We start from the raw sequence: 25,592 nt of genomic DNA, 5'->3' as shown, positions 1-25,592 counted from the left end.
CTTCTCATGTTCTCACTTCTCTTCCTCTTCCTCTTCCTTCTTCTCATACTCTCTCTTCTCTTCCTCTTGTCATTCCTTCCCATCGTCACTCCGCCTAACTTAACCTAACTAAAAAACTTTCTTCTTTATTAATACCCTCACCTTCCCTACTATCATTTATATTTTCTTTTGTCTAAGAAAATAAAGGCCATTACCTCTAAATGGTGCTTTAATTAACTGTCTTTGTCTCTTTAAGTTGCTGTTATCCCGTAGTCTTTAATCTTTCTCTGTCTCTCTTAAATTTATCCTTACACTCCTCTCTCTCTCTCTCTCTCTCTCTCTCTCTCTCTCTCTCTCTCTCTCTCTCTCTCCTCTCACCATCCTTACACTCCTTATCTCTCCAAAGTCTCTCTTCAAACCATCTTTACTCTTCATAATCTCCCTTCGTCTCTTTTTCTCTCTCTTTATCCCTCCACCACTCTCCTTCCTCACCCCGAACTAACCTTACCTAACCTAATTTAACTTAACTCCGAAAGTTTATTCCTTGTTACCATCTCCCACCTCTGTGCGTGTGTGTGTGTGTGTGTGTGTGTGTGTGTGTGTGTGTGTGTGTGTGTGTGTGTGATAGGTGGCAGTGACCGTGTGTGGGTGTGTTAAGGTCGGCTGGCAGGAAGCAGGTCATCCCGCAACTTAGAATAATAATTACAACTTTGGATATTACGGTGAGGGGGCTGCGGTGGCCATGCTGCGGGGCCTGTCTCACCTCTTTACCGCACCTCACCTCACCTTACCTCATCGAATTTTATCTTGTATCACTTCACCTCACTTCACCTAATTCTATCTTATCACACCCCATCTCGCTTCATGTAATTTTAGCACATCTCCTCACCTCACTTCACTTCTTTACCCTCGCCTCATCTCACCTCTCTGCCTCCCCATAATTTGCACCATTTAAACCTTTATTTATGTCTGTGAATTAGTGTAGCCTGATCATGTAAACTTGTGAATTTGGCAGGTCATCATTTTTTTATGCACTGTCAAATAGATATCAGAGCACAAGCTACACTCCACCTCTGCATTTTGTGATGTGGCTTCGACTCGAGATCCTTTCCCTGAGGCTATTATTCTCTGTCCCTTTCCCAGTTCTTTGAGGTGTGGTCCCTGAACGTGTTATTTCTTGCATTTGACCACCACTTGGAGGTCTCCCAATTCTCTGTTGTCCCCCCCCCCCTCTCTCTCTCAGAAATGGTATTGTGTGTAGTTGGTCATCACGGTGAGTAGGATGGTTTTGTGTCGTCTTGTGTTAGGTGTGTTCTGGGTGTGATATTTTGGCAGACCCGTTGCGAATTGTACATAGTTGTTGTTTTCTTACGTTATTGTGTAAGGTGGCGGCTGTCTTAAAGGGTCTGGTTCCTGGAGTTTGTATGTGCCTCTTTAATTTTTATGTTTCCATCCGCAGTATGGGAGATGGACACAGTAATGTTGCAAAAATAAGTCACTGATTCTCACATCACTTAATCTTATGTCACATTACCTTATTAATTTCAGTGTTAGTCAGTACATTCAGTTTATGCCATGGCACATGCTTACTCTCCTGAAGACGTGACCACAAGAGTACTTGAAACATTCTTGTTTCATGAGTTCCTTCTTGCATATCAGCATGTATATACGCACGTGTGTGTGTGTGTGTATGTGTGTGTGTGTGTGTGTGTGTGTGTGTGTGTGTGTGTGTGTGTGTGTGTGTGTGTGTGCGTGCGTGCGTGCATGCGCGCTCGCTCGCTTCTGCTGACAAGGGAAAAAAAAAAGACACAAAATTTCCCTAGCGCTTTCGTGTCTTCACGTCTTGAAAGGAAACGACAGATGCGACATCAGTACAACACCCGTCGGGAGAGCAGGGAACTATTGACCGAGACAGCACAATGCTTCCCTATCATCTGACTCTTCTACTGACACGAGGAAGCTAACGTGATACCAGGCGTTATGGCGCATCAAGGTGCATGAGGGAACGAAATACTGACCCTGACTACGATACTTCCTCAGCTGACCTCTCCACTCCACACCAGGAAGCTAACGATACAGGTTATGGTGCTTCAGGGTGGATACGAGGACGAGGGATTGAGTGTGAGTGTTCAGTGCCTCGCTATATCGCCTCTTATTCACACCAGGAAGTTAGCGTGATACTGAGTGTGGCGCTGCCTGGTGGGGAAGGGGACCAGCTATTGAGCGAGAGTGTACTTTGCTTCACCAGGCGGCTCTTCCCCTCTGCGCCAGGCCTCGAGGGTAGCGTGATGCAGGTGTGGTGGGGGGCGGGGTTGGTTATGACAGGGGTGGTGATGGAGAGGTGTGCAGGGTCAGGCAGGGCAAAGTTAGATAGGGTAATACGAGGCAGGGCAAAGGGAGACAGGGAAGGTAAGACAGGGTAGTATGAGGCAGGGTAGGGTGAGGCAAGGTAAAGCAGGTTAGGGTGAGGCAGGGCAAGATGAGGGAGGACAGGGTAAGGGGTGGACGAATCAAGACAAAGCCTCATAACGTACAGTAGGTGTGGCTATTCATGACACGTGGTAACTTCTCTCTCACTCTTGACTGGTGTTGTGGCAAGGCAGGCATAAGTCATTCGGGAGGCAGAACACCTCACGCTAGGCTGTTGAAGAGGTTTGTGAAGAAAAGCAGGGGGATATGGCAAGAATGAAATAAAGAAAACATGACCGTAGTGAAGAAATGAATTATTGTGAATAATTTTGTTTCAGATCATCATCCAGACCTTTTTTCCCACCCCATCCTTAGGGGGAAAAAAAAAGAGGCCTTCATGGTGATGATAATGGCGGCGGTGGTCCACGGTGAAATAGTTTTCCATTTTAATATTCCCTCTGCCCTGGATTGTTAGCAAGTGTTTTATACCAGTGTGGGTGAAGATAACAATAAAAACAAGCAATATTGTGCACAGCTTCAGTGATATGTGGCTTATTGTGTGACCCATATCACTGGGCATACGTTAGTAAATGTCTCACTTTCCTTCGTTTTTTTATGATCCCAATGATTACACACACACACAGAGTGGTCTGTACGGTATATTGGGTATGCCTGCCACTGACTGGAGAATTCTGAACTGCATGGGCGGCGCAGTAGCGTTGCCAGCGTCTCCCTTTCATAACTTTTTACTTCCCATAACACTTTCCTCTATTTATAGTTTATTTTTTCCGGACTGCATGGTTCTTTGCTAATTCCACGAAACAGCTAAAATATCTGCACTCTAACACCAGCCGCATGAGCCGTCCCCACAACAAACAAGAATTATGTCAAGGGGTGCGCAGTATATGACCGACCCTGTGTAAAGACCATTCTCTGGGCTATATATCGGTATTGTTAGTTGGTCTGTGTTTCCCCTCTGACTCTTTGGGGGTTTTTGTAGAGTTGGATGAAGTTGGGACGCAGTACAGAGTTGGTAATTTTCGTGGGCAAGGGGTTAAGTGTTTTTGTATTACCGGCTGGGAGGGTCGTTGTGTGTGTGTGTGTGACTTAAAAAGATATGACTATGTTTGATTGTGTATGTGTATATTTATATGGGGTCATGCTCGTGTGTGTGTGAATATTAAAAACTGCAAACTTTTAAAACATACGTGTTAGAATTTATGCTTCGTTTAATGGCAAATATAGTTTGTCCAGGAAATTAAATAAAAAACACATACACAGCCGTACAAAAGTAAACAAATAGACAAAGACATAAATATTAAAAACAGAAAAATTTGGTAATATGCACCGGTGTATCAGAATTAACTCAGTGTAATAACAGAGGATGAGTTTGGTCCTGGCAGTCTAGTAAAAAAGAAAGAAAAAAAGAAAATGTAAAAGGAAGTGAATATATAGGTAAATGCGTGAATATATGGAGTTACAAAATATTTCGATTACCCATCAAAATATATTCTTTGTTCAATAATGTCTAATAAACTTAATCTTGGAAATTCAGTCAGAAAATAAATGAATGAAAAATAATCTTCAGTGTCAGCAAGCTCCCATGAGTGTCTCTGAACTTTTGGCTGCAACTGTTCAGAAAATAAATAAATAGGAAGATATAGTATATAAATAAAGTAGTGCAGTTTATAATATTGCACTTAAATAAATAACGGGATAAATAAGGTATTGCAATTTAATAGTATCTCTTTAAATAAATAAATAAGTAAAGTGAAGTAGTTAAGTTTGTAATGTTATCTTCTTTACAGTGAGAAAGTATTGTAAGCTAGTTAAGGTTGCCTGGTGGTAAGATGAATATTTAATCTGAGAATATGCTTCTCAGAATTTACGATTCGCTTAATAAAGGCAAATGAAAGTTATTTGTGGATGGCAGGACTTATAAAAAAATCAGATCGCATCAGGTAATGAAAGAACACACACACACACACACACACACACACACACACACACACACACACACACACACACACACACACACACACACACACACACACACACACACACACACACACACACACACACACACTAAATAAATAAATAATCACCACAAACTGAAAAAAAAAAAAAACTCCTAGAATACACTTTCCCAACTATATGCCTCGTCTAATAAAGGCAAATGAAGTTAGCCTGGAAATCGCGTCAGAAAAAAAAGAAAGAAAGAAAAAAAAAGCTTCAATCCCAGGCAAGCTCCTGGTCCTAACAAACCTGACGCTGGCACAAGTTTTAACTGAAGCCCTAACTTGTCACCCAACTTTGAAAACTGGGGGGCTGGGGGGTGAGAAAAAAAAAAGGAGTGAGGCAGAGAAGAAGGGGGGGGAAGTGTGTGTGTGTGTGTGTGTGTGTGTGTGTGTGAGAGAGAGAGAGAGAGAGAGAGAGAGAGAGAGAGTCAATTTATCATAGCGTATCGTTTAGCTTTTTAATTAAAGGACATGGAGAGACAGACAGACAGACAGAGGTGGTATGAAGCTTGATACCGTGTATATAAGAGAGAGAGACAGACAGACAGAGAGAGGGAGAGAGAGAGACAGCCAAATATACATGAAAAGAAACATTCCAACAGACAGACAACACAACACTTCATACACCACATCCGATATTTTTTTTTAATGCAAAGAAGAAGGAACCAAAAGCCAGAAGCCAGTATTTTGACCTTCTACAGTAATAACGTATACTAACGATATTGAGAACAGCAAGTCCTTTCCCGCAGTAATATTAATAAATTTTCACCACCTATTTGCACTAGCCAGATGACCATTTATTTTTACTTCAATCCACTCTTCTCACTTACCAGAAAAAGAGATAACAATTTTTAAAAAGGAAAATCGAGTCTTGTTTGTTTTCAATTTGCCGCTGTTTGCAGTTGGGTACAAATTCATGGATGGACGTGAAGCAAAGCGGTGTGTTTCTCTCTCTCTCTCTCTCTCTCTCTCTCTCTCTCTCTCTCTCTCTCTCTCTCTCTCTCTCTCTCTCAAAATTCATGAATGGACGTGAAGCAAAGTGGTGTGTGTGTGTGTGTGTGTGTGTGTGTGTGTGTGTGTGTGTGTGTGTGTGTGTGTGTGTGTAGCTAGCTGTTTGTCTGTACATGCACATCTTTACTGTTCAATAATAACCACAAAGTATAACCCTAGTGCCAAGTATAACAGTAAAAAATAATAATATGGAAGGATGGAAAAAGGTAACACCCTCAGGTAACTCTATCAGCTGTCACCTATAATTTATACTAAGGTAATTTTGGTCGTGAAAAATGTACACCCTAACTGATAATTTTGCACCGTAGCTATGAAAATTGTACACCCTATGAAATATTTGCACCCTAACCAGGAAAAATTTACCCATCGCCAGCTAGTAAAAATGTACACCCAGGCTGTGAAGAAAGTACACCCAAGCTATGAAAAAAGTACACCCTAGCTAGGAAAAATTTACACCCTAGCTATGAAAATTTTACACCCTGGCCATCTCGAGTTTTTATTTTATTTTTTTTCACAGTATATTATGGAAACGTGTAAATTTGATGTGGAATTTTGTTTTGTATTCTTTTGTTATGCTGACTTTTATCTGTAACGTTTGGGGAAAATCTGTGAATGGTAGGAGGAGATTGGAGTTGTGTGTGTGTGTGTGTGTGTGTGTGTGTGTGTGTGTGTGTGTGTGTGTGTGTGTGTGTGTGAGAGAGAGAGAGAGAGAGAGAGAGTTGTAACGGTTGGTGTGGCAGAGCATGACGTGAGTGTGAGGTGTGTGTAAGGTGTAGTAGCGTGTGGTGTGATAGTGTGTCTTGCTGTTTTACAAGCTGTGGTGTGAAGTGTACCGTGAGGAGTAGCAGTGTGAGGTGAGGCAGTGGGAGTGTGAAGTGTTGACGTGAAAGATATGGCAGTGTGAGGTTGTGGCAGTGAGTGGTGTGGTTTGTTAGGTTTTGGAACGTGAGGTGTAGCAGTGAGAGATGACAGTGTGAGATGTGGCAATGAGAAATGTAACAATGAGAGGTGTGACAGTGAGACGTGTAAAAATGAGGTGTGGCAGTGCGATGTGTAATATTTTCTACACATTTACCCTTCCAGCACCTCGTATTTATTCTTACTGGTCGTACTGTTTGTTCGTTAGGCCAAGGGATACAAAGCTGCGTGAGGTCTTTCTGAAATATTTCCGGGTATTCCACCGGTAGTCCGTTCACTTTAACTTGGATATTTTTACCTCTTTAGCAGCTTATTTCCCCTAGCTCGCTGGCAGAAATGACAATACTACGGTTATGCATGCTTCCCAGAACACTTTTTCGTGACTGGCGCCATATTCTAGTGTTAATCCCCTGTTCCTACTTAGCATTGAAGATGGAGACATGGCAATTTTTGGCCAAGTTAAAGTGAACGGAGTGTAGAATATAGTGATAAAGCCTTTCGACATGAAGACGGCTTTTTTTTTTTTTTTCAATTGATATTTTTTCTTGGTACTTCGGAGAAACATAGAACTGGAAAGATTATATTTAGTCTTTATTAACCCCTTCAGTACTAGCATATCATCCTAACTTGAAGGAAATCGTCTGGAAGCAACTGGAAGGAAATAAAATGCGTCGTTGGGTTAGGGTGTATGTAGTAGCCTTAGTAAAGGAAATAAATTATTAAAATTCCTTTATATAAAAATCATATACAGTATTCCATTGACCACCCAACCTTTCCTCTATCGTTTAACAGAAAAAAGTTTTGTTTTCTAGTAATAAAAAAAGGGTTGTCGAATGAATAAATGAATTCAATAAAAATACCTGAAAAAGAAAAACCAGCAGTGATACTTTGACTGTACGCCTACACACACACACACACACACACACACACACACACACACACACACACACACACACACACACACACACACACACACACACACACACACACACACAGGAGAAAGGATAATTGAAAAATTCCCACTTTTGACCTTTGGCATTTTTTCCCAACATTTTGCCGGGAATCATTTAAATAGTCACCGTTGTCATAAAAATCTCATTACCATATTTATTGTAATGTTTATATAAATATTTTTGAGGCCGCTGGACATACACTCCGAAATATATATCTTCTAAAAACAATTATTTGAAAGGTAAAGATATTGAATACCGAGGCAATTTATTTCTTACTCTCTTAGAAATAATTTGTTTCGACTCATGTAACTCATTTTTTTACATACTTTCCATAGGTCAGTGTCAGAAAAGGACAGTTGCATCATTAATTGAGGAAGCACCCAAACACCTTTCCCTGGGCGATTTATTTTGTTTATTACACCGTACTGTGCTCCTCTGTATTACATAAATCCTTCCAGTATCGTCATACTCTGGATGAATATCGTACAAAAGGATATGAACCAACCATATGCAAAAATAAAACGCTTAGGAAGAAGTGTTAAGGAGCCTCGTTTATTAATTCTGAAAACGCCTGATTCTGTCCTTTTGAAGAGCCAGCGACGCTAAATTAAGGAGTATTGACATGGAGCTGGGCGATGCAGGGACGTGTCAAGGAAATGATGAAGATGAGGAAAAAGTCTTGGATATTTTTCTGCTTAATTTACCCTTTTCTCCGTTACTCCATCTGTTATTTTATTTTTATCCCTGTAATTTCCGGTATCCTTTTTTATCGTTTGACTTTATTTTTGCATATTTTGGGGGGTTAACTCTTTCCTCCTGAGAATATCAGTTTTATTATCGAAATATATATCATTATTTCCTATGTCGCCGGAGTGTTTTATTTAGCTTAGGAGGTACTTATTATTGTTTATTTTCATCCTGTGTTTTTATTTTATTTTTTTTCACTGGAAGATTATATACAGCCTTCATTAACCCCTTTACTACAGATCCTTACGAAATTGAAAATCTTCTGATGGATGCTCGAATAAAGTAAAATAATACGAATCAGTTGGAATAGTACCTCATCGTGGTGAAAAGGTTACGGTCTCTCTCTCTCTCTCTCTCTCAGGACGATGTCTTGAGGTCACATCGCTAAATCTTAAGTATTCGCCTGACTCACCTAGGATATATATCAAGGATTCCCCCTGGCTGATTATAAGGCATGGTGCTGACTCAACCCCCTCTGCGTATAAGCCGTCAGCAAATTCCCTTCTGGTCAGCATTTTAAGGCTGAGCTATGCACTGAATTTAGTGTAATTATTGTGCTTTAAATTTTACAGTTCGAGGATATTGGGTGTTTTATTATTATTGTTGTTTTTAGTGTGTTATTATTATTATTTTTATTATTATTATTAATATTATTATTATTATTATTATTATTATTGTTTTGTTGGTGGAGGTGGTGGCGTTGGTGGTGTTATTGTTATTATTATTATTATTATTATTATTATTATTGCTACCATGCAAACTTTCCTTTTATGAGTTCTTCGACATTTGAGGCTAATATCATAGGAGGCATTACTATAATTATCACGTAATGTATTGAAATAATAAACTTTAATCATGCTGGACTAAGGACGTCTTGTACCGGGTATTTTATTCTTCGTACTTATCGGTACAAACTACTTAAAAAAAAAATTTCGTAAGAATATTAAATTTCTTTTTCTTCAATACTTTACTCTGATGCATTCAGAAGCTTTACCATAATAAGTATGAGTAAATGTTTCCCTTGCAGTGGATTCGAGTACTTTCTTATACTAATTTCAGGTGGTTTTATTTGTGTGGGAAATTCTTCTTCAGACGTAATGTAGGTCTGCCATCCGACTTTTCTGTCCAGCTGAGGGGAAACAGGGGAATAAAAATCCCATATTTTCTCAGTGGCCGGTATTCTTGTTGGACTTGGACTTCATTCGTGGCAGACATTTAAAGGGGATGCTGGTAATCGGTCACTGTCGGTTCATATCAGTGGCAGACTGCATGTAGTGTTGAATAGTGGCTCATACATAGACATAACTAATACAATATTTCGACTTTCATTGGCAGCATTCTCACAGCAGACACTTCTTACTTATTCTTGCATGCCCAGCATGAGGAAGAATAATTACTGGCTATCACTCTCCCTCATAGATACACCAGTCTTGTGGTGAGCCCTATTTGGACTGATGGGTAAAGAAATCGTAATTACATTGCTCCTTCATGCCATCCATTGCCCTCAATATCCGCTTTATTACCAGCATTATTGCCTCTTACCCCCTTGTTTCCTCCCACTCCCCTCATTCTCCCCGTTATCAGTATTACTTGTGGTTCCTCTTTCTTTCTTTTCCTTGTTATCTTGATTCAATCTGAGCATTCTCCCACTTCCCAAAACTTTACTTACTCCTACGCAGCAAGTTTTTTTTTTTTTTTTCCAGTCAGATTTATGTCTGTCCATAGCCAGACGCCTTAATCCCGGAGGAGGTGACCACGAACAAATCATCTCCATATCACCCTATCTTCCGCCATCAGGGTGCCTTCCCTCCAACTCCCACCACACTTATCCAAATATCTCTCTACCCTATCCTTCCACCTCATTCTCAGTCTCTCCCTCTCTACCTCCATCTCACTGACATACACTGCCCTAATTGGTCATTCTATCTTCTGTTTTTACCAGCTGCTATTTTGAACTGCATTCTCGCATTTCCTGCCCATTACGGCGGCCACAGCATCTCGATAGCTACACAGTGTCACAAGTTTTCTGTCCACCTCTTTGATGTAAGAGTTCAACGGAACTCCATCAGTTTGCAGCTGGTCAGCCCAGGAACTGTTTTCTTGTTTGTCTTTCCTATTGCTTATGACCATACTGAAAGGGTAAAATCACTTTGACTTTCACGTGAACGTGGGTTGCTGAATTTTGAGCTGCTAAACGCGCTTCTACACATTTTCAGAACTATTTCAGGTTAGTGAAACACTTTCGAAATTACGTTGTAGTTTGTTTGGGTAAAATTCTACGATCTCACTACCCCCTCCCCCTTTTATTTATTTTTTTTTTATCAGACACCCACTCCATGCCAGCAGTTAAAGGAGAACGTATATTTTGAGGTTAAATAATAATATCCGAGTTATATGGGGCACAACTCCACGATTTTAGTATCTACCATTTACTAGATTTTTTCTGAAACACCCACTCCATGCCATCAAAAAAAGCGGGGGGAGCAGAATAAGTATACCAGCAAATCAACTCGTCAGCCTGTTGTTCCTACCCGAGCAACTCCAAATATATAACTCTACAGCCTTAGTATCCCCAATATACTTTTTTTTTTTTTTTTTTTTTTTTTCTGAGACCCAGCCCATGCCACTGAAAAGAAGCAGAATAAATACACCGACGTATAAACAGAAGTCAGCCTATTGTTCTTATCCAGATAGCTTCAGGTCTGACTGTTTGTTAGTACATAAAACTGGAGCAGAACACACAGAGACACTTGAGCAGCAGCGTAATTTTTTATGAGCATAACTCTACGAGGTAAACAGACTATCCCTCTCCTTGATACGCCTCGGGTCGTAGGAGAGAGAGAGAGAGAGAGAGAGAGAGAGAGAGAGAGAGAGAGAGAGAGAGAGTAAAGTAATTAGACGATGGAGAAAATTTGTGTGAGAGAGAGAGAAGGGTAAGAATAATTAGACAAGGAGAAATCGAAAAAAAATGAGAGTGAGAGAGAGAGAGAGAGAGAGAGAGAGAGAGAGAGAGAGAGAGAGAGAGAGAGAACAGGGTAAAGTAATTAGACAAGGAGAAATGGAGAAAATTTGTGAGAGAAAGAGACGGGTAAGAATAATTAGACAAGGAGAAATTGAGAAAATATGAGAGAGGGAGAGAGAGAGAATATCACCGTCTAAATGCAGTCCAGCTCACTAATACCGTTATCATCTTACAATGTCTGGCCGCCTTCCATAATTGCGCAGAGATAATCAGCAGCTCTGACTCCGAACTGGCTCCCTAATTATCTGGAATCTTGTCCCTTAAATCGACTTGTGTGGAACCATTATGTTATTTTACCAAGCCTTAAAAAAAAAGAAAAAAAAAAAAAATCCTCCAACAATGTGTCATCATCATCATCAACACTGTTTTATCAGCTGAGGAAATTCTAGATGTCTGTGGGTTACAATTATTCTTTAACCCTTGCAGTGCTTGAATTTCCCTCACCATCCATCCATTGACTTGCTGTAGTTCTACCTTCAGGTGACTACAGTGAGTGACAAACTTTAACATGTTTGTTGCTAAATGTTCAACCAGATGGATACCAGGTGGTCTAGTAGGTTAAGGTCTTCCAGTCAGATGTGGCTTGTAAGAGTTTACATCCAAAGGAAGGTTTGGGTTTACTGCTCACATACAGTAATGCAACTCAGGGAATGGCAACAGTAAACCTTCACATAAAATGCTGGGGTTAAGCAGCCTAGCCTTGGTCCTCTACACTGCTTGACAGTGAAAAATGAAATAAACTACAGTAGTCTGATTTAGATTGAAGAATATCAGTGCATTCAGGGCAGCAAGAGAGTTAACATACTTTTGGGATTTGTTTGGTAGTGAAGTGCTTGGTAGCTGTATGATAGATTTCAGTGAGAGTATTTTTGGATATGAGGACAATGCATGTTCGGTGAATGTTTATGATCTGGTTTGGTCCTGTCATGTTAGATTTTTTTCTTCTATCAGGTGGAGTTAGATTTTTTTTTTCCCCTCCCCTATCAGGTGGACTTGTGAGGTAAATAGGGAGGGGGTGTGTTTTGATTTTTCTCTTCCTTCCCCCTCCCCCCTTTTACTGTACTATTATTGTTCTATCACTCGTACTATCACTAGAGTTGTTTACAATAGCTCAGAGGGTGACAGACACCCCACAGTTGCTGAAGTTGTCCAGTCTCAGTTTATGGTACAGTACAGTTCTGCTGGGACACAGGAGGTAGAGGACATGCCCAAGATAGTGATTTACAATTTTACAGTCAGTAGGAACAATAATGAAAGAAGAGTATGTATTCTTAATCTTTTGTTCTTCCCATATTAATAAATCTTGGTTACTAAAGGAAAATTTTTGCAAGTTGTTTTGTGATTCTCAGTCTGTGAATATCTTTTGTGTTGGTAAAATTACTTTACCAGGGAAGACGAGGTGGAGAAAAGGTGCTAAACTGGAAAAATGGAATGTTACTTTGTTTTCATCTACTTATCAAATTATTTATGTTCTTAAGAACTGGGTACCTTGGGTTAAACATGTTGAGGGCAGTTACAAAGGAATGGAAGGCATAGAAACCGGATATTATTTCCATCGCTTGTATGTTTCTTTAACCTTTCTGATACTGTTAGTGCACTTGGGTGTTGTATGCATGGCAGCACTACAAGATTTTGCTCAGATGAGAACAATCCTAGCAATCAGAGGCTTAAAAACCATTGCAAGTGGAAATGGATATGGTAGGAAAAAGAAATGGACATAATTTGCAGTGACCATATGGAACAAAAAAAAGTGTGATATTGACTACGGTAAAGGGATACAGTACCGGTATGTTTTTTCATATACAGGTACTGTACTAACTTTTCCAACTTCCTTGTATCCAATTAATTCCACAGTAAATTACAGAAATACTGTCTTAAAGTTCCTCTGCAGTCCACAAAACTGATATCCCAGTTTCACACAGATAAATTTACCAGTTGTATGGAATAAATTGTGTATGCCAGGACCAACTTTCCCAGCCCCGGGCTCTTACGCTCCTCATGGGGCAACGAAGGATTAGATGATGGCTGGATGGATGGATATACTGAAACACATACCTGACAGATAATGAGGACTACTGGTATATGATGGAGTGGGTGGGAGTAGAGGTAGGTGGAGGGACAAGGTAGAGGTGTATATGAAGATGGTGGTGTGTCACTTGCGGAGGTGTCATTGATGAGTTGGGACAGAAATTTTTGGAGGCCCTTTTGTCACAGTGGCCATGCTGAGGATGCAACATCAGACAGTAGATGATAAAATGAAGTATAAAGGAAATGGACATACAGGGAGAGTAGGTAAATAGACAGAAGAGACAGATAGAAAAAAGGAAAAGGTATGGACAGAGAGGAAAGGGGCTAGATGCGTAGGGAGTGAGGTGGATAGATAGATAGATAGAGGGAAAAGGAAAAACAGTTAGGGAAGGGAAAGGGAGGGACACATAAGAAAGGGAAATGGAGAATTAGAAAAGGTGATGAATGTGTAGGGAGTCAGGTGGGTTAGTGGACAGATGGGCAAAGAAAAAAGATGGAGTTAGAAAAGGGGTCGGAACTGTAGGGAGAGTCGTGACAGACAGATGGGGAGGGGAATGGGAGCTACTCACTGCATGACATCACATTTTTTCAATACTGATACTGAACTTCCACATACCCTGCTGTTGTTCAACCCATACATTATTTTAGTAACAATTACTGCTCTTAGGGAATTCCTGTTAATCACACATTATTATTATTATTATTTTTTTTTTTTAACCTTCCTTCCCCTCTTGCAGCATAATCTCACAAGCAGAAGTTTGTCAACAATCCCCTGGCAACATTATGTTTATGAATATTTTATTACCTACTAAATTGCCAAGCGCCCTAATTTGGTTATATGGTTACCGCATTCCTTCCTCAATAAAAGTATCCTTAATTTTCATACTTGTATGTTGTGTTCTTCATATTGTTATCAGTCCCATATATAAATTTTCAAATAACACTTTACATTGTTGCAGCCAGCAGGGAATTGTTGATAAACTTTGATCATGATAGTACACATTCCATACTGTGACTCATTGCCTTCTTCATACCACCCAGAAAATTGTTAATCCAGCCTCACTCATATTTCATAGTGTTTTTCTCTAATCATACTCTTCATATTCTTAGTTAACATTTAAAACTCATGAGCAATTAAAACATTCATTTCTTCCTGTGTATTCATAGTACCCATAATTAAGGTTGAACAGCAGAATGATTGTTTGTTGTATACTGTACAGATATCAGAAGCCTAATGTGCTCAGTCTCACACGTATTGCCATTTCATTGACAGAACTGTAACCAAGAGGACATTTAACTCATGCTGTAAATACATAGTCCATTGGTAACATGAGGGAAAGTGCTATGGGTGCTGCTCGTTTATCCCCTGCATGTTGCACAAGGCTACTAAACAGAGTAGGAGCAGAGGGCAGGATAATCCCTTGTACCTGTACTTGCAAAGGCTTGTGGTGACCCTCACCCACCATGTGTTGCAAGTAGCCCCTTTCCTTCATGTCCCCCCAAAAAAAAAGTTTTCTCTCTCTGTGCCATGTATACAAGGGAAATTTAAGTTACACTGAACATGATGCTTATCTTCATGAGGAGCAAAGGAAGTATATATGAGGGATGGGAATTTCACAGATACTTGACTATTAGCTAATAATACTCCACAGTTAGCTAACTAATTGCTAGTTATCAAAATGTGGGACTGAATATTTTCAAGACAAAAACAGGAATTATTTTAAGTTCATTTCCATTTATGTACAAAATAAATTATGGTACTGTACAAAACAGCTTTAACAAATCAGAAACTAATTATAGCATTCCATAAATAACCATTGCAGTCTCATAACCTAGTTCAAAGCAACTTTAGATTGCCTGTTATTCTGTCAACATCGGCCACTTTCGCAGGTCCCACAGCTAGAACGGTTGAAGTGCCTTTTGCCACTTGGGTCCTGCCAGCATCATACACTGTTGTTACTGGCACACCTTTTGCCACTGCCATCTGGTGAAGGAGGAGGAGGTTATTGATTAATGCTTATCATCAGCATGAGGGTTATTAAACAGACAATCAAGGTTTGCAAAGTTTAATCTTCCCCTAAAATATGACCTGCAATAATCAATGTAATATCCATGTCACAAATAGTATTGCTAGGTGAACAGGACAAAAGGGAAAACAAACTTTGCCCAAGAGTCTGACAAGCTCAAGATTCAAACTCTGGCTCTTCCAGTTCTGGTAAAAGAGAAATCATCGTACATATTCAGAACAACTTAACAGGCTTAACTGGTACTGTATATTGCAGCAGATATAAATCTCTTCTTACCCCTTTTGAGGAGTAGGGATAAAGGCTAAGTTACAGTAGTATAGTACAAGTGGCAGGTGGTGGCGACCATCATCCACTTATTTAATGTAATGCTGCCTTCTTCTTCATTCACCTTTATCATTTGTTTCTGTCTGCTCTTCTCTCTTCCTGCTTCTCCCTTTCCTTCCCGTTGCTTTTGATTACAGTACTGTACTGTTCTTTCTGCGTTGGTGGCTGTGCAATGAAGGACAGGTCTAATGGTTTCGTTTAAAGCAGGAAACCATTTACATTGCTGAATGGTAACCATATAACCAGATTGTGGGGTGACATGGAGTCTACTATTGTACTTCCGTTAACTAGGTAAAGAGACGCATCCAAGCAGGAATAAAACTTAAACACTGTTCCCTGTGCTTTGCTGTGGCAAGGCACTGTCAGCTGCAAGGGAACATAGGTTCACCGCATGGGATGGCCCTTGTGGTTGATGGGTCTTCTCGACCAGATAGGCTGGAGTTGACCAACTACGAGTACAATGACTGTTGTGTAGCACATTTAAGGGCAAGTGACAAACCTGATCCTCTTGGTAGTATTTTCTTATATAACCAGCAAAAAACCTTGTCACCTCTTGGGGAATGAATCAGTGTGCTTGGCCAGGACATTTCAACGTTAGTTAATCAGTTGCCTATATTGTTTCTGCTGCATTACCATTTACATACTGGGCAAGCTATGGGTAGTTTCTCATAAGCTGAATAAAATTATTGGTCAGTAGCCAGAATAAGATGTTAAAAATTATACTGAACGAGTCAACAGTGATAGGTGTTAACTACTTTTTAATCCCCACGCGCCAGTTGACGTGTATAGCTGTCATGATTTTGGGCACAGAGCAACACAAGTTGACGTGTATAGGCGCAAGCGTCTTCCAGCTACCCTGTGAACTTTAACTTATCCTCATTTGTTGACGGGGCCTCCTGGAGACATGGGGATACTTTCTTTTGAAAGAGGAAGAGTTGATGAGTCTTATTTATCTTATATTGTTTTTCTGGCTGTTATAGTTTGGCAGATATTAGGGTGTGAAGTAAGGGTATTTTTTCCAAAATCATGGAAATCCCCCATAGAGAGGAGCATGCGACATAGGAAAACCCCTGGCGTGTAGGGGTTAAAGAAAAGTTTCTTATAAGTTGAATAACATCACCTGTCGATAGACCTAAGAAATTAAAGCAGCCTTAATCCCTTCACCAAAAGAGATTTACCTTAAAGTGAATAAATAATCCATTCACTGAAAGAGATTTACCTTACACTGAATAAATAGGCAGTTACCAGACAAAGGAGTTAATGTTAACAAAATTCAAACAGTAGAAAGCCATATTACCAATGATTTAAATGGCTGGTAATGATGCATGGAAAGTTAGTAATTATTTGTAAATAGGGTAAGGATTTCATTAACTACAGTATTTTCTGAGTGAACAGTCTGCAAATACAGCAGTAAGGAAGCTGTATTACAAAATGATGAAAGAAGCTAAAAATATACAAATGGATATATGTGAGGATGAAGGGTTACACTTGTGAGCCATAGTATTTTCTCACTATCACAACCACCACTGGCTGGAGTGAAGTTATAGCCTGAGTTTCACACTGAACGAAGAACTGTCGTACAGTGCTGAGGTGATAGTTATGTTGTCCTGTTTTGAGGTGATAGTTATGCTGTCCAGGGTTGAGGTGACAGTTATGTTGTCGAGTGTTGAGGTGATAGTTATGCTGTCCATTGTTGAGATGACAGGTATGTTGTACAGTGTTGAGATGACAGTTAGGTTGTACAGTGTTGAGATGACAGTCATGATGTCCAGTATTGAGATGACAGTTATGTTGTAAAGTGTTGAGATGACAGTCATGTTTTCCAGTGTTGAGGTGACAGTTATGTTGTCCAGAGCTTAGTTGATAAGTTATGCATTTTACTAGACCGAATGAAGAACAGTTTGTGATGGCACTAATACAGTTTAGAAAATTTTTGAGCTACCAATAACAGATCTATGTAGCTAATGTTAGGTGTGAAATCATGGCTGTGACTTTCCTCCATCCTGAAGTAGGATTAGAGAATGAGCAGAAAACTATGGCTCACAAGTGTACATAAAAAAGGTGGAGAGAATTATTCTGCATACTATCAGATCCATGGTCATCTCTGATGCCTTCCTTCCTTCCCCCTTGGAATCCCTTTATAAAGATATTTAGCAACTCAACCCAGACAACTTTTGTTCTGACATCCTTTCACTGAGCCAGTCATTCTGCTTTCTCTTCCTTCTCTTTCTCATCAGTGTGTTATTCCACCCTTTTCATATCATACATCACTGAGTAAGGTGAGGTGTTGTAGATCAGTTGCTCGAAGGACCACCTTTGGCTGGCCACTGTCCTCCCATGACTGTAGCACTTGAGGGTTGAGCCGTGTCATCTTCTGATATGCCAGCAAGGTTCCGTGGCTGCACTGGGCTGCTATCTTTCCTGGGAATGTAAACCTGTTGTTAGTATAGTACAGAATTATACTATGGATAAATACAAATTCACTTAAACAAGAGATAATGTCGCCTGCATTCACCGTCTAAAGGCTAGCTAAGACACTTTAAAATCTTGTTATTGATACTTTAACTGCTGTACTGTTTCTCATTTTATAACACTGTGAAGCTTTATTTACAGTATTGTGCATGTACAGTATATGCAAGCATATACTGCATCACAGTGATGCTGTAGTAATAAGTATCCTTTATAGTACATCATAGTGTCTCAGACCAATATGAAATATAATTTGATGTACAGTATTCAGAATAACTCCAATACAGTGAAAACTCACTTACAGCAGATCAGTACAGGTTTTCCCCAAAGTTCCAATAGAACAACGTTTATTGAGCCACTTGAGAAGAATCTCAAACTGCTGTTTGTTTTATACACATGCAATGAGTTCACATAGCATAATAAATGAAAAGGTCCAGATTAAAAATCAGCCTACCATCCAACTTTCACGTCGTACTATGTATGCGCAGTGTTTAAATGTATTGTTTCCCTTATTCTACTTAAACCCAATAGCTGTAACTACATCATATGATGGGAAACTTATAGCTGTGACCATCATAAAAGCAAGTTTTTTTCTTTTTTTTTCTTTTTTTTTTTACTGGTGCACTACATATTTCTCCCATATGTACACATATCTTCACTCATATTTGTTTTTTTCCTATACTTTTCCATGCACTCTTTCATTTCATATGAGCAAGAATTATTTTTGAGAAAAACATTTTTTCCCATTTTTTTTTTGCACATGGGGGGGTAGACAAGGAAACCCTATGCAGCAGTTGTTGGATTAAATCTTACAGCAATGTAGTAGTGGAGCAACATGCCATGTTTGCTGGCTTAAGACAGAAACAGAGCTGCTATTCATTCTACTATATATTATAATTAAAAAACAAACCTTTGCCCATTTTCAAGTCCTCTCGTACAACCAAGGCCATCTTGGTTGGTCCAACTGCAACTAGGGACAAAATTCTACGGTAGAAGGTGGCTAGCTTGTGGCCAATCAGTATACCAGCCAGGAATGATGAGCCAGTCAGGACCACTGACATACCGGTAGTTGTTGGCCAACCCCACTGAGGCTGGCCCGAATTAGAGTCTGCCACTGTTTGCCTTGACTGGGAACCTGAATCATCCATGACTTTCGTGTGAAAACTTGAGTCATTTATTCCTTGTATTCTACTTCATAGACTGCCTCAGAATCACTTTGTAATACGTAATATGTTTTAATCATCGAAAAACAATACTGCCATGCATTTTGATGAACTACCTAGACAATGCCTTACATGGTTTGCTCTATGTACCGTAAGGAAGATGTCACTTTCTCATATACAAGACTAACTCAGACTGTGTAAGTCAACACAGTATATACTGTATATATATGAAACCATCATGATGCAAGAAGCAGTGTCACTTCAAGAAGGCAACATAGTTACTACAGCATTTTTCTGTTGATTGTGTGTAGTACTGCAGGTCTGACTCTCCTTCACTTCTTCTTTGTTGCCGTCGCCAAACAGAACTGGAAGAAAAAGAGGAAAGTTAGACATTGGATTGTAACACAAAATAGTGTAATAATTTTTCTGTGGATATTCTGTAGTCCCATGTTTCCAAAGCAGTGTACCATAGCATATTGGTGTCCCATGACGTCCGCCAGGTGTATCCCAAATTAAGGCACCATATTCTTATTGGATATTACGGACAACTGCACACAATAATGAAAGTTTTAGGGGGGAGGAGGGAACAATAACAAAAGAAAAAGAAAAAACTAGAAAATATAGACCTCGCCTTTGAATCTTTGCATTTAAGCTTCGTAATCGGATTGAGCCGGTGAAGGTTTATATCCAAGGCATGGTTGGGATTTATTGCTCATGTAATACCACTCAGGGATAATTGAGGCTTGTCACTCTCATCTTAAATGTCAGGACCAACTTGCCTAGCCCCTAGCTCCTGCGCTTCTCATGGGGCAACGTAGGATTGGATGATGGATGGGTGGATGGATATTCTTCTAACCAACCAGTAACCTTAGTACCCTTTGGACCTAACCTTGACATACTGTAGTTGTATATAATTTAATCTAATCTGATGATTAGATTAAATTTTTAATCTAATCAAAAAATGATGCCATGTTTTTTCTTGAGGTATCACCATACTGGGGTTGGCCATAGTACAGCTGATGTTTTCTATAGATTGGAAGCCAAACCAAGTGCCAAAACCACCTTATTACCTCCCAACAGTTGCTGGGAGCTGTTGGGGAAAAAAGATAGTTTGAGACGTGTAGTAAGATATGTAACAACGTGAGAGTCTTAGCTTTGACTTTGTCTCTATGTACAGTCATTCGAAAAATGATCATTAAGTGACTGTGTATGTGACTGAACATTTTCTGCCTAAGATTGATGATTGTATGGTCACCTACCAAACTTGCAGCCACATTTCATTCTCATGGCAGTACTTCTCAGGGTTGATGGCAGCCACCAGTCTACTACTTTAGCATATTTTAGTGTTTGTGCTTTCTGCAGAAGCTGTTAGCATTCCTCTAATACGAGTATACAACATTGTGAGAAGGTAACTGAATGTATGCGTTTTCCTAAAGCGTATTGTTTCTTAAGTATGATGGTGGACATTTGCTAAAAGCTACTGAACTGTATCGAAATTCATTTAGGTTTCCATTCTGTCATGTTGTTATCTTTGGTTAGGTTAGGCTAGGCAGGGTTAAGCAGTAGTTAAGTTTAGTTTAGACTGGGTTCGGTTATTTTTGGTTAGGCTAGACTTATATTGTTGGGTTAGAATATATATAAGGTTTGGCTAGTAAATTTAGGTTTCCATTTTGTCGTGTCGTTACCTTTGGTTAGGTTAGGTTAGGTTAGGCTGGGTAAGGTATTGGTTAAGTTTAGTTTAGTTAGACTGGGTTAGGTTATTTTTGGTTAGGCTGGACATATATTGTTGGGTTAGGATATATGTAAGGTTAGGTTAGTAATAATAAGTTTTTGCGGATATAAGCAGGTTTTGGAAAGTCTGCCATTACACTTGGGAAAGACATGAATGATTGAAATGAACACTGGTAAAATGAACAGAGAAAACGAAATAATTGGTAAACAATTATTTACGACTATAAAAATCATTTCAAAAATATAAAAAACAAACAGGGAGATGAGGAAGCGACCAGGTAAAGTGTTTTCCTGAAACTAAACCTTACTGTATGTTTACCCCCCCACCTGCCTTTTTTTTTAAAAAAACCAGCTGATAAACTGTTACCCACTTAGTACAATCAGTGACCAAGTGCAGTCTGATTGGAGTTATTCTTATTAGTAACCATAGAGACTCTCTCCTACCTCATAATTAAGGTGGCATTTTTCTCATGTTGTGGGAGTGGCCCAGTTCCATAAGGTAGACAAAGCGACCATAGTTACCTTATATCCTTTCACTGCACACTATAATTCTTAATCAGATTTTAGTCCAGTATTATGTGTCTTTAAAGATGGCTGTAAGGATGGGCAAGGGGATAGAGAGAATGCAACCCAGGTTTGGTAACAGTTTATTAGAGCCATTGCTACTTTTACCAACCACATTATTTATTAGGATTATGGCTTTGTGTCTAGTAGTATTATGAGGCCTCAGTTTTTGGTACAGATTTATGAATGTTTATTTTAGGTGTCATATATAGTAACTCAAAATGGAAAGCACGCATATAAGTTTCGTCTCATTTAAAAATCGCACACACCATATGGTCAGAAAAATATAGGAATCCAGTGGCAAGTTTGAGTTCTTTCTTGTGATAAAATGGGGCAAGCAGTCTTCAGAGGAACCAAGAGAAGAAATTTAATTGGATACCTGTAGTTTCCAGTTCGTTGGCACCTACCATCTGAGACTTCTCTAACTTCTTCTTCCTCTTCGTGGAATGGATGATGTGCATCTGCCGGCCAGTTTGTTTTCATTTGACGTCACACTCAGACGGACACCCAGAGAGGCTTATTTAAAGTGGAAGTGGGTCCAAAACTTGTTCCTTCTATTTTACCCATAATAATTAAAAAGAAAATTATTATGCATTGTCATATATCCGTATTTTATACTCGTAACTGCAAAGCTTCATCTGTGGGATCACAGATTCACGCGTCAAAGAATTTTCAAACATCTAAAGCTGTTCTTCTTTCAGTAAATCTGTAAACTTAAGGGGGGTGGGGGAATGAGACATCGTAGTATCTCCAGTCACCCATTTACTTTGCATATTGCACTCTTGTCATCCTACTCGTATACTTCCCTAAGGCAGATTGTCACCACTAAAAATATATATATATCATAAAGGAGTCACTTCTTTAAGGTAGCCTGCATCATCATTCTTTCTGCTGGGGCGCTCTCCCAAACTGAATTAAATTATATAGAGGCAGCAGGAGCAAAATATAAAACACGTAATTGGATTGAAAATGGTAATTCTGCAACCTCTTTGAATAACTCAGTCATCTAACTATAGCAATTGATTCACGAAGAAGACAGTGTTCCTTGCAAATTTGTGGTCGTGTAATTATTTTCTATAGCAGTAAATGTAAACTACTCTGTTTGATTCACAACAATCGATTTATTGTCATTCATGCTGTTTCCAGGAAGATTCATGTAAGTCAGGAAAGACTTCACACCGGAGGAATGATATACAGTATAGCCTTCTTATTGTAAAGTCCTTCGAAACGAGAGGCCTTTCCAAAATAGATAAAAATCATAAGTTAACAAGAAAAACTATAGAATCGGCCGTCATTGTACTATAAAAAAAAAAAAAAAAAAAATCAGTAGGCAGGAATCAACTAATTGTAGTTCCATGCAGGGAGCAGGTAGTGCATTGGTTAGCGCAGAGAATCAGCAACTAGAAAGTCAGGTTCTTTCAGACTCATATAATCATTTTGTTAATAGAAAAATAAATAAATAAAATAATAAATAAATGAAAAGCTGTTTGTGAGTTCTAGATATGTTGGGTTCCAGTGAAATATCATCAGATTCACAAGAAATGTGTATTACGTTATGTTGATATGGTGTGGCATGGTTTAATAAGGACCCTCACTGTCCCAGTTACACCTAAATGCAGGCTAAGAGCAGACGGTTTTATTCACCTGGGAGAAATCCTGGCAGTCAGTGGAGAGAGTTAGCCACCTGCAAACCGTGAAGCAGCGGTGAGGTGGGAAGCGCACGCAAAACCTCCATTGGTTCCTCTTCCAGTGGGAACGAAAGCACTAATTAACCTCCCGCTCCCTGCAACCAACTACGGGAAGAACATTGTAGAGGAAAAAAATATTGAATATTCATTAGTGCTGTCTGTCAGCCTGTCTTAAAGAAAGTATATAAAAGTGGGTGAAGACAAGGAGACAGGCATTCTTGTAAGGAAGGTGAGTTGTGGGGCTGCTTTATACTCAGCCTAGGAGACCTTCTAACTTCTTAACTAGTTCATTTCTACATATGAGGCATTAATATTCACATGTAAGGTATCATCTTAATGTACTGTTGTCATACGTGAATAAAAATATTATAAAGGAAGGTGCCAACTTAGGCACTAGATGCTTGAATACCTTCGACCCACAAAATCAACAAATAGTGTAGTTCAAGCTGAGAGTCACACACTGATGCAAATTTTATTTTACTTCTCATATTTCTTTTTTCAGCAATTCCAGGCAATTGTGGAAAAAATTAGCTTGTTTTGTTGCTTGGTTTAGCTTCCATTCCATAGAAAACGTCAGCTTCTGCCAGCCTCACCATATTGATTAAGAGAAAATATGGCTTCCTTTTAAGTTGATATTTAAAGTGCTCTGCAACCAAGAACACTATACTTCACCCGAATTTTGATATGTAAAATTCTTGCCCTACATGGCTTAAAAATTTCCCTGCTTGAGGAGCACCGAGACTTTATTATCTTCTCAGCTATTGAACCAGTCGTGGCAAAGCCTATCATACCATTTTCAAATTGTCATGAAAATTACCAATATAAAAAAATGGAATGAGAGAGTCTAATGTAACTGAAAAACGCTCAAAACATTTACAGAAGACAAGAACAGAGCACATTTTTCTTCTAAGCTGTTAGGCCAATCTTGGCATGCCATACCTTTTTGAAATTGTGAACATTGCCTTCCAGAGGTACCAGTTTTCCATAAACCCAAGCGTAATCGAAAGAGGCCAAAAATACAACCATGCTTGCTCGGATATGTTTCATACCTGTGGTGTGGACGCCTGTTTCTCGGTAGTGTACGATATGTAGAAAGTAACTGATAAAGAAGGCAAAGTAATACTTCTTGGCTAACGAGAACAAGGTCCGATGAATTCATTGAACCTCGAACAAAATACGAGCTTGGATATGAACACACACACACACACACACACACACACACACACACACACACTATATATATATATATATATATATATATATATATATATATATATATATATATATATATATATATATATTATTTAATAACCAGATGCGGGAAGTGCTTATAGTCGTGGTGCCTTTGGTGGTGGGTGTGGTGGCGACGGGGGGAGACGAGATGAAAAGCGGCCAGCTACCTGTGGGTACCCCAAATGACAATCACGCCCTCCTGTCCCCCCTGGACGACCGCAGCCGCATCCTTGGTGTGTCCTCGACCACCACGTACCAGGACGTGGTGATGGTGACGTCCACTGTTTTCTTCTCGTGCTTGGTGGGGACGGATGCTGCAGTTTGTGCTGGGAGGCGCAGGAGGAGGGGCTTTAGGACGCATGACCAACCCGCCATTTTGGAGACTGACTTGTAGGTGGTGGACCTGGTGGTGACTGAGGAACTAATTTCTCTCTCTCTCTCTCTCTCTCTCTCTCTCTCATTAAGCCTACACAGCTCATCGGCGTTTATAATTTGGCATAGTAATTTTTTATAATGATAATTATTTACAAATTCATTAATCTGTCGATAGTGAGGATATAATAGTAAGCTACAAACGTGTCTGAGGGGACATAGAAACATAGATACTTTATTTATTACCATTAGAAGAAAGCCTAGGAAGGGACATACTGAAGATAGGAAGTAGGCAGCGATGCAGGATAGACACTAGTAAGAGTGAAGAGAGAACCTGTAAGAGACTGAACCAGCCCGCAATATACAGAGAGGTTTCCGGCTGACTGACATGTGAGGCGGAATGTATAGACTACCTTGTACTAACCAGAAACGGGTAGGACAAAGATGATGATGGTGATAATGATGATGAATTGGATGGTTATGGTGCTGATGATAACGATGATGATGATGATGAGGAGGAGGGTTATGGTGATGGTGATGATGATGAGGAGTAGGATGATATTGATGATGATGATGATGCCCAAGATCTCTGTGTGACGCAGGGGTCCTGGAGCGATAGAAAGCAGCTTGGAGGATTCGGCGCGGGTCGAAGCCAGGACCAGCCGACACGGAGACGAGAATGAACAGGTGCCGTATCCTTAAACACCATATTTTGAGCTTCAGTAAGATGTATTGTTGCTTTTTAAAAAAAAAATTATCTTCACTCCTACAAACGCCAAACACTGTACAACGAAGCTTGAATGAATATCCGAGGTTAATTTGAGGGTACATTTGTTTTGCCTTTCATCTTTAAATATTCGTCCATTAAGCACTTCACACACAAACGAGCGAATATTTCTGAGGTTTAAGGAATATATTAGATTGGTTGTTTAGACT

The 25,592-nt window shown here is 39.6% G+C and overlaps 1 protein-coding gene across 1 annotated transcript; it reads right to left on the bottom strand.

Moving 5' to 3' along the window:
- Nucleotides 1-14,854: 14,854 nt before the first annotated feature.
- Nucleotides 14,855-21,789, bottom strand: LOC145405756 (peptidyl-tRNA hydrolase 2, mitochondrial-like). Its single transcript, XM_080276986.1, has 4 exons — nt 21,743-21,789; nt 18,816-19,433; nt 17,703-17,857; nt 14,855-15,069 (listed from the first exon to the last, which is right to left on the bottom strand). The coding sequence occupies exons 2-4, from the start codon at nt 19,051-19,053 to the stop codon at nt 14,923-14,925; spliced, it is 540 nt and encodes a 179-aa protein (XP_080133112.1). The 5' UTR covers nt 19,054-19,433; nt 21,743-21,789; the 3' UTR covers nt 14,855-14,922.
- Nucleotides 21,790-25,592: the final 3,803 nt, after the last annotated feature.

The sequence above is a fragment of the Coenobita brevimanus genome, chromosome 68, assembly GCF_032717465.1.
Source record: "Coenobita brevimanus isolate Jiangsu-jjx chromosome 68, ASM3271746v2, whole genome shotgun sequence".
Classification (NCBI taxonomy): domain Eukaryota; kingdom Metazoa; phylum Arthropoda; class Malacostraca; order Decapoda; family Coenobitidae; genus Coenobita; species Coenobita brevimanus.
Note: the sequence above shows the minus strand (reverse complement) of the source record. Positions and strands in the feature narration are given on the sequence as shown.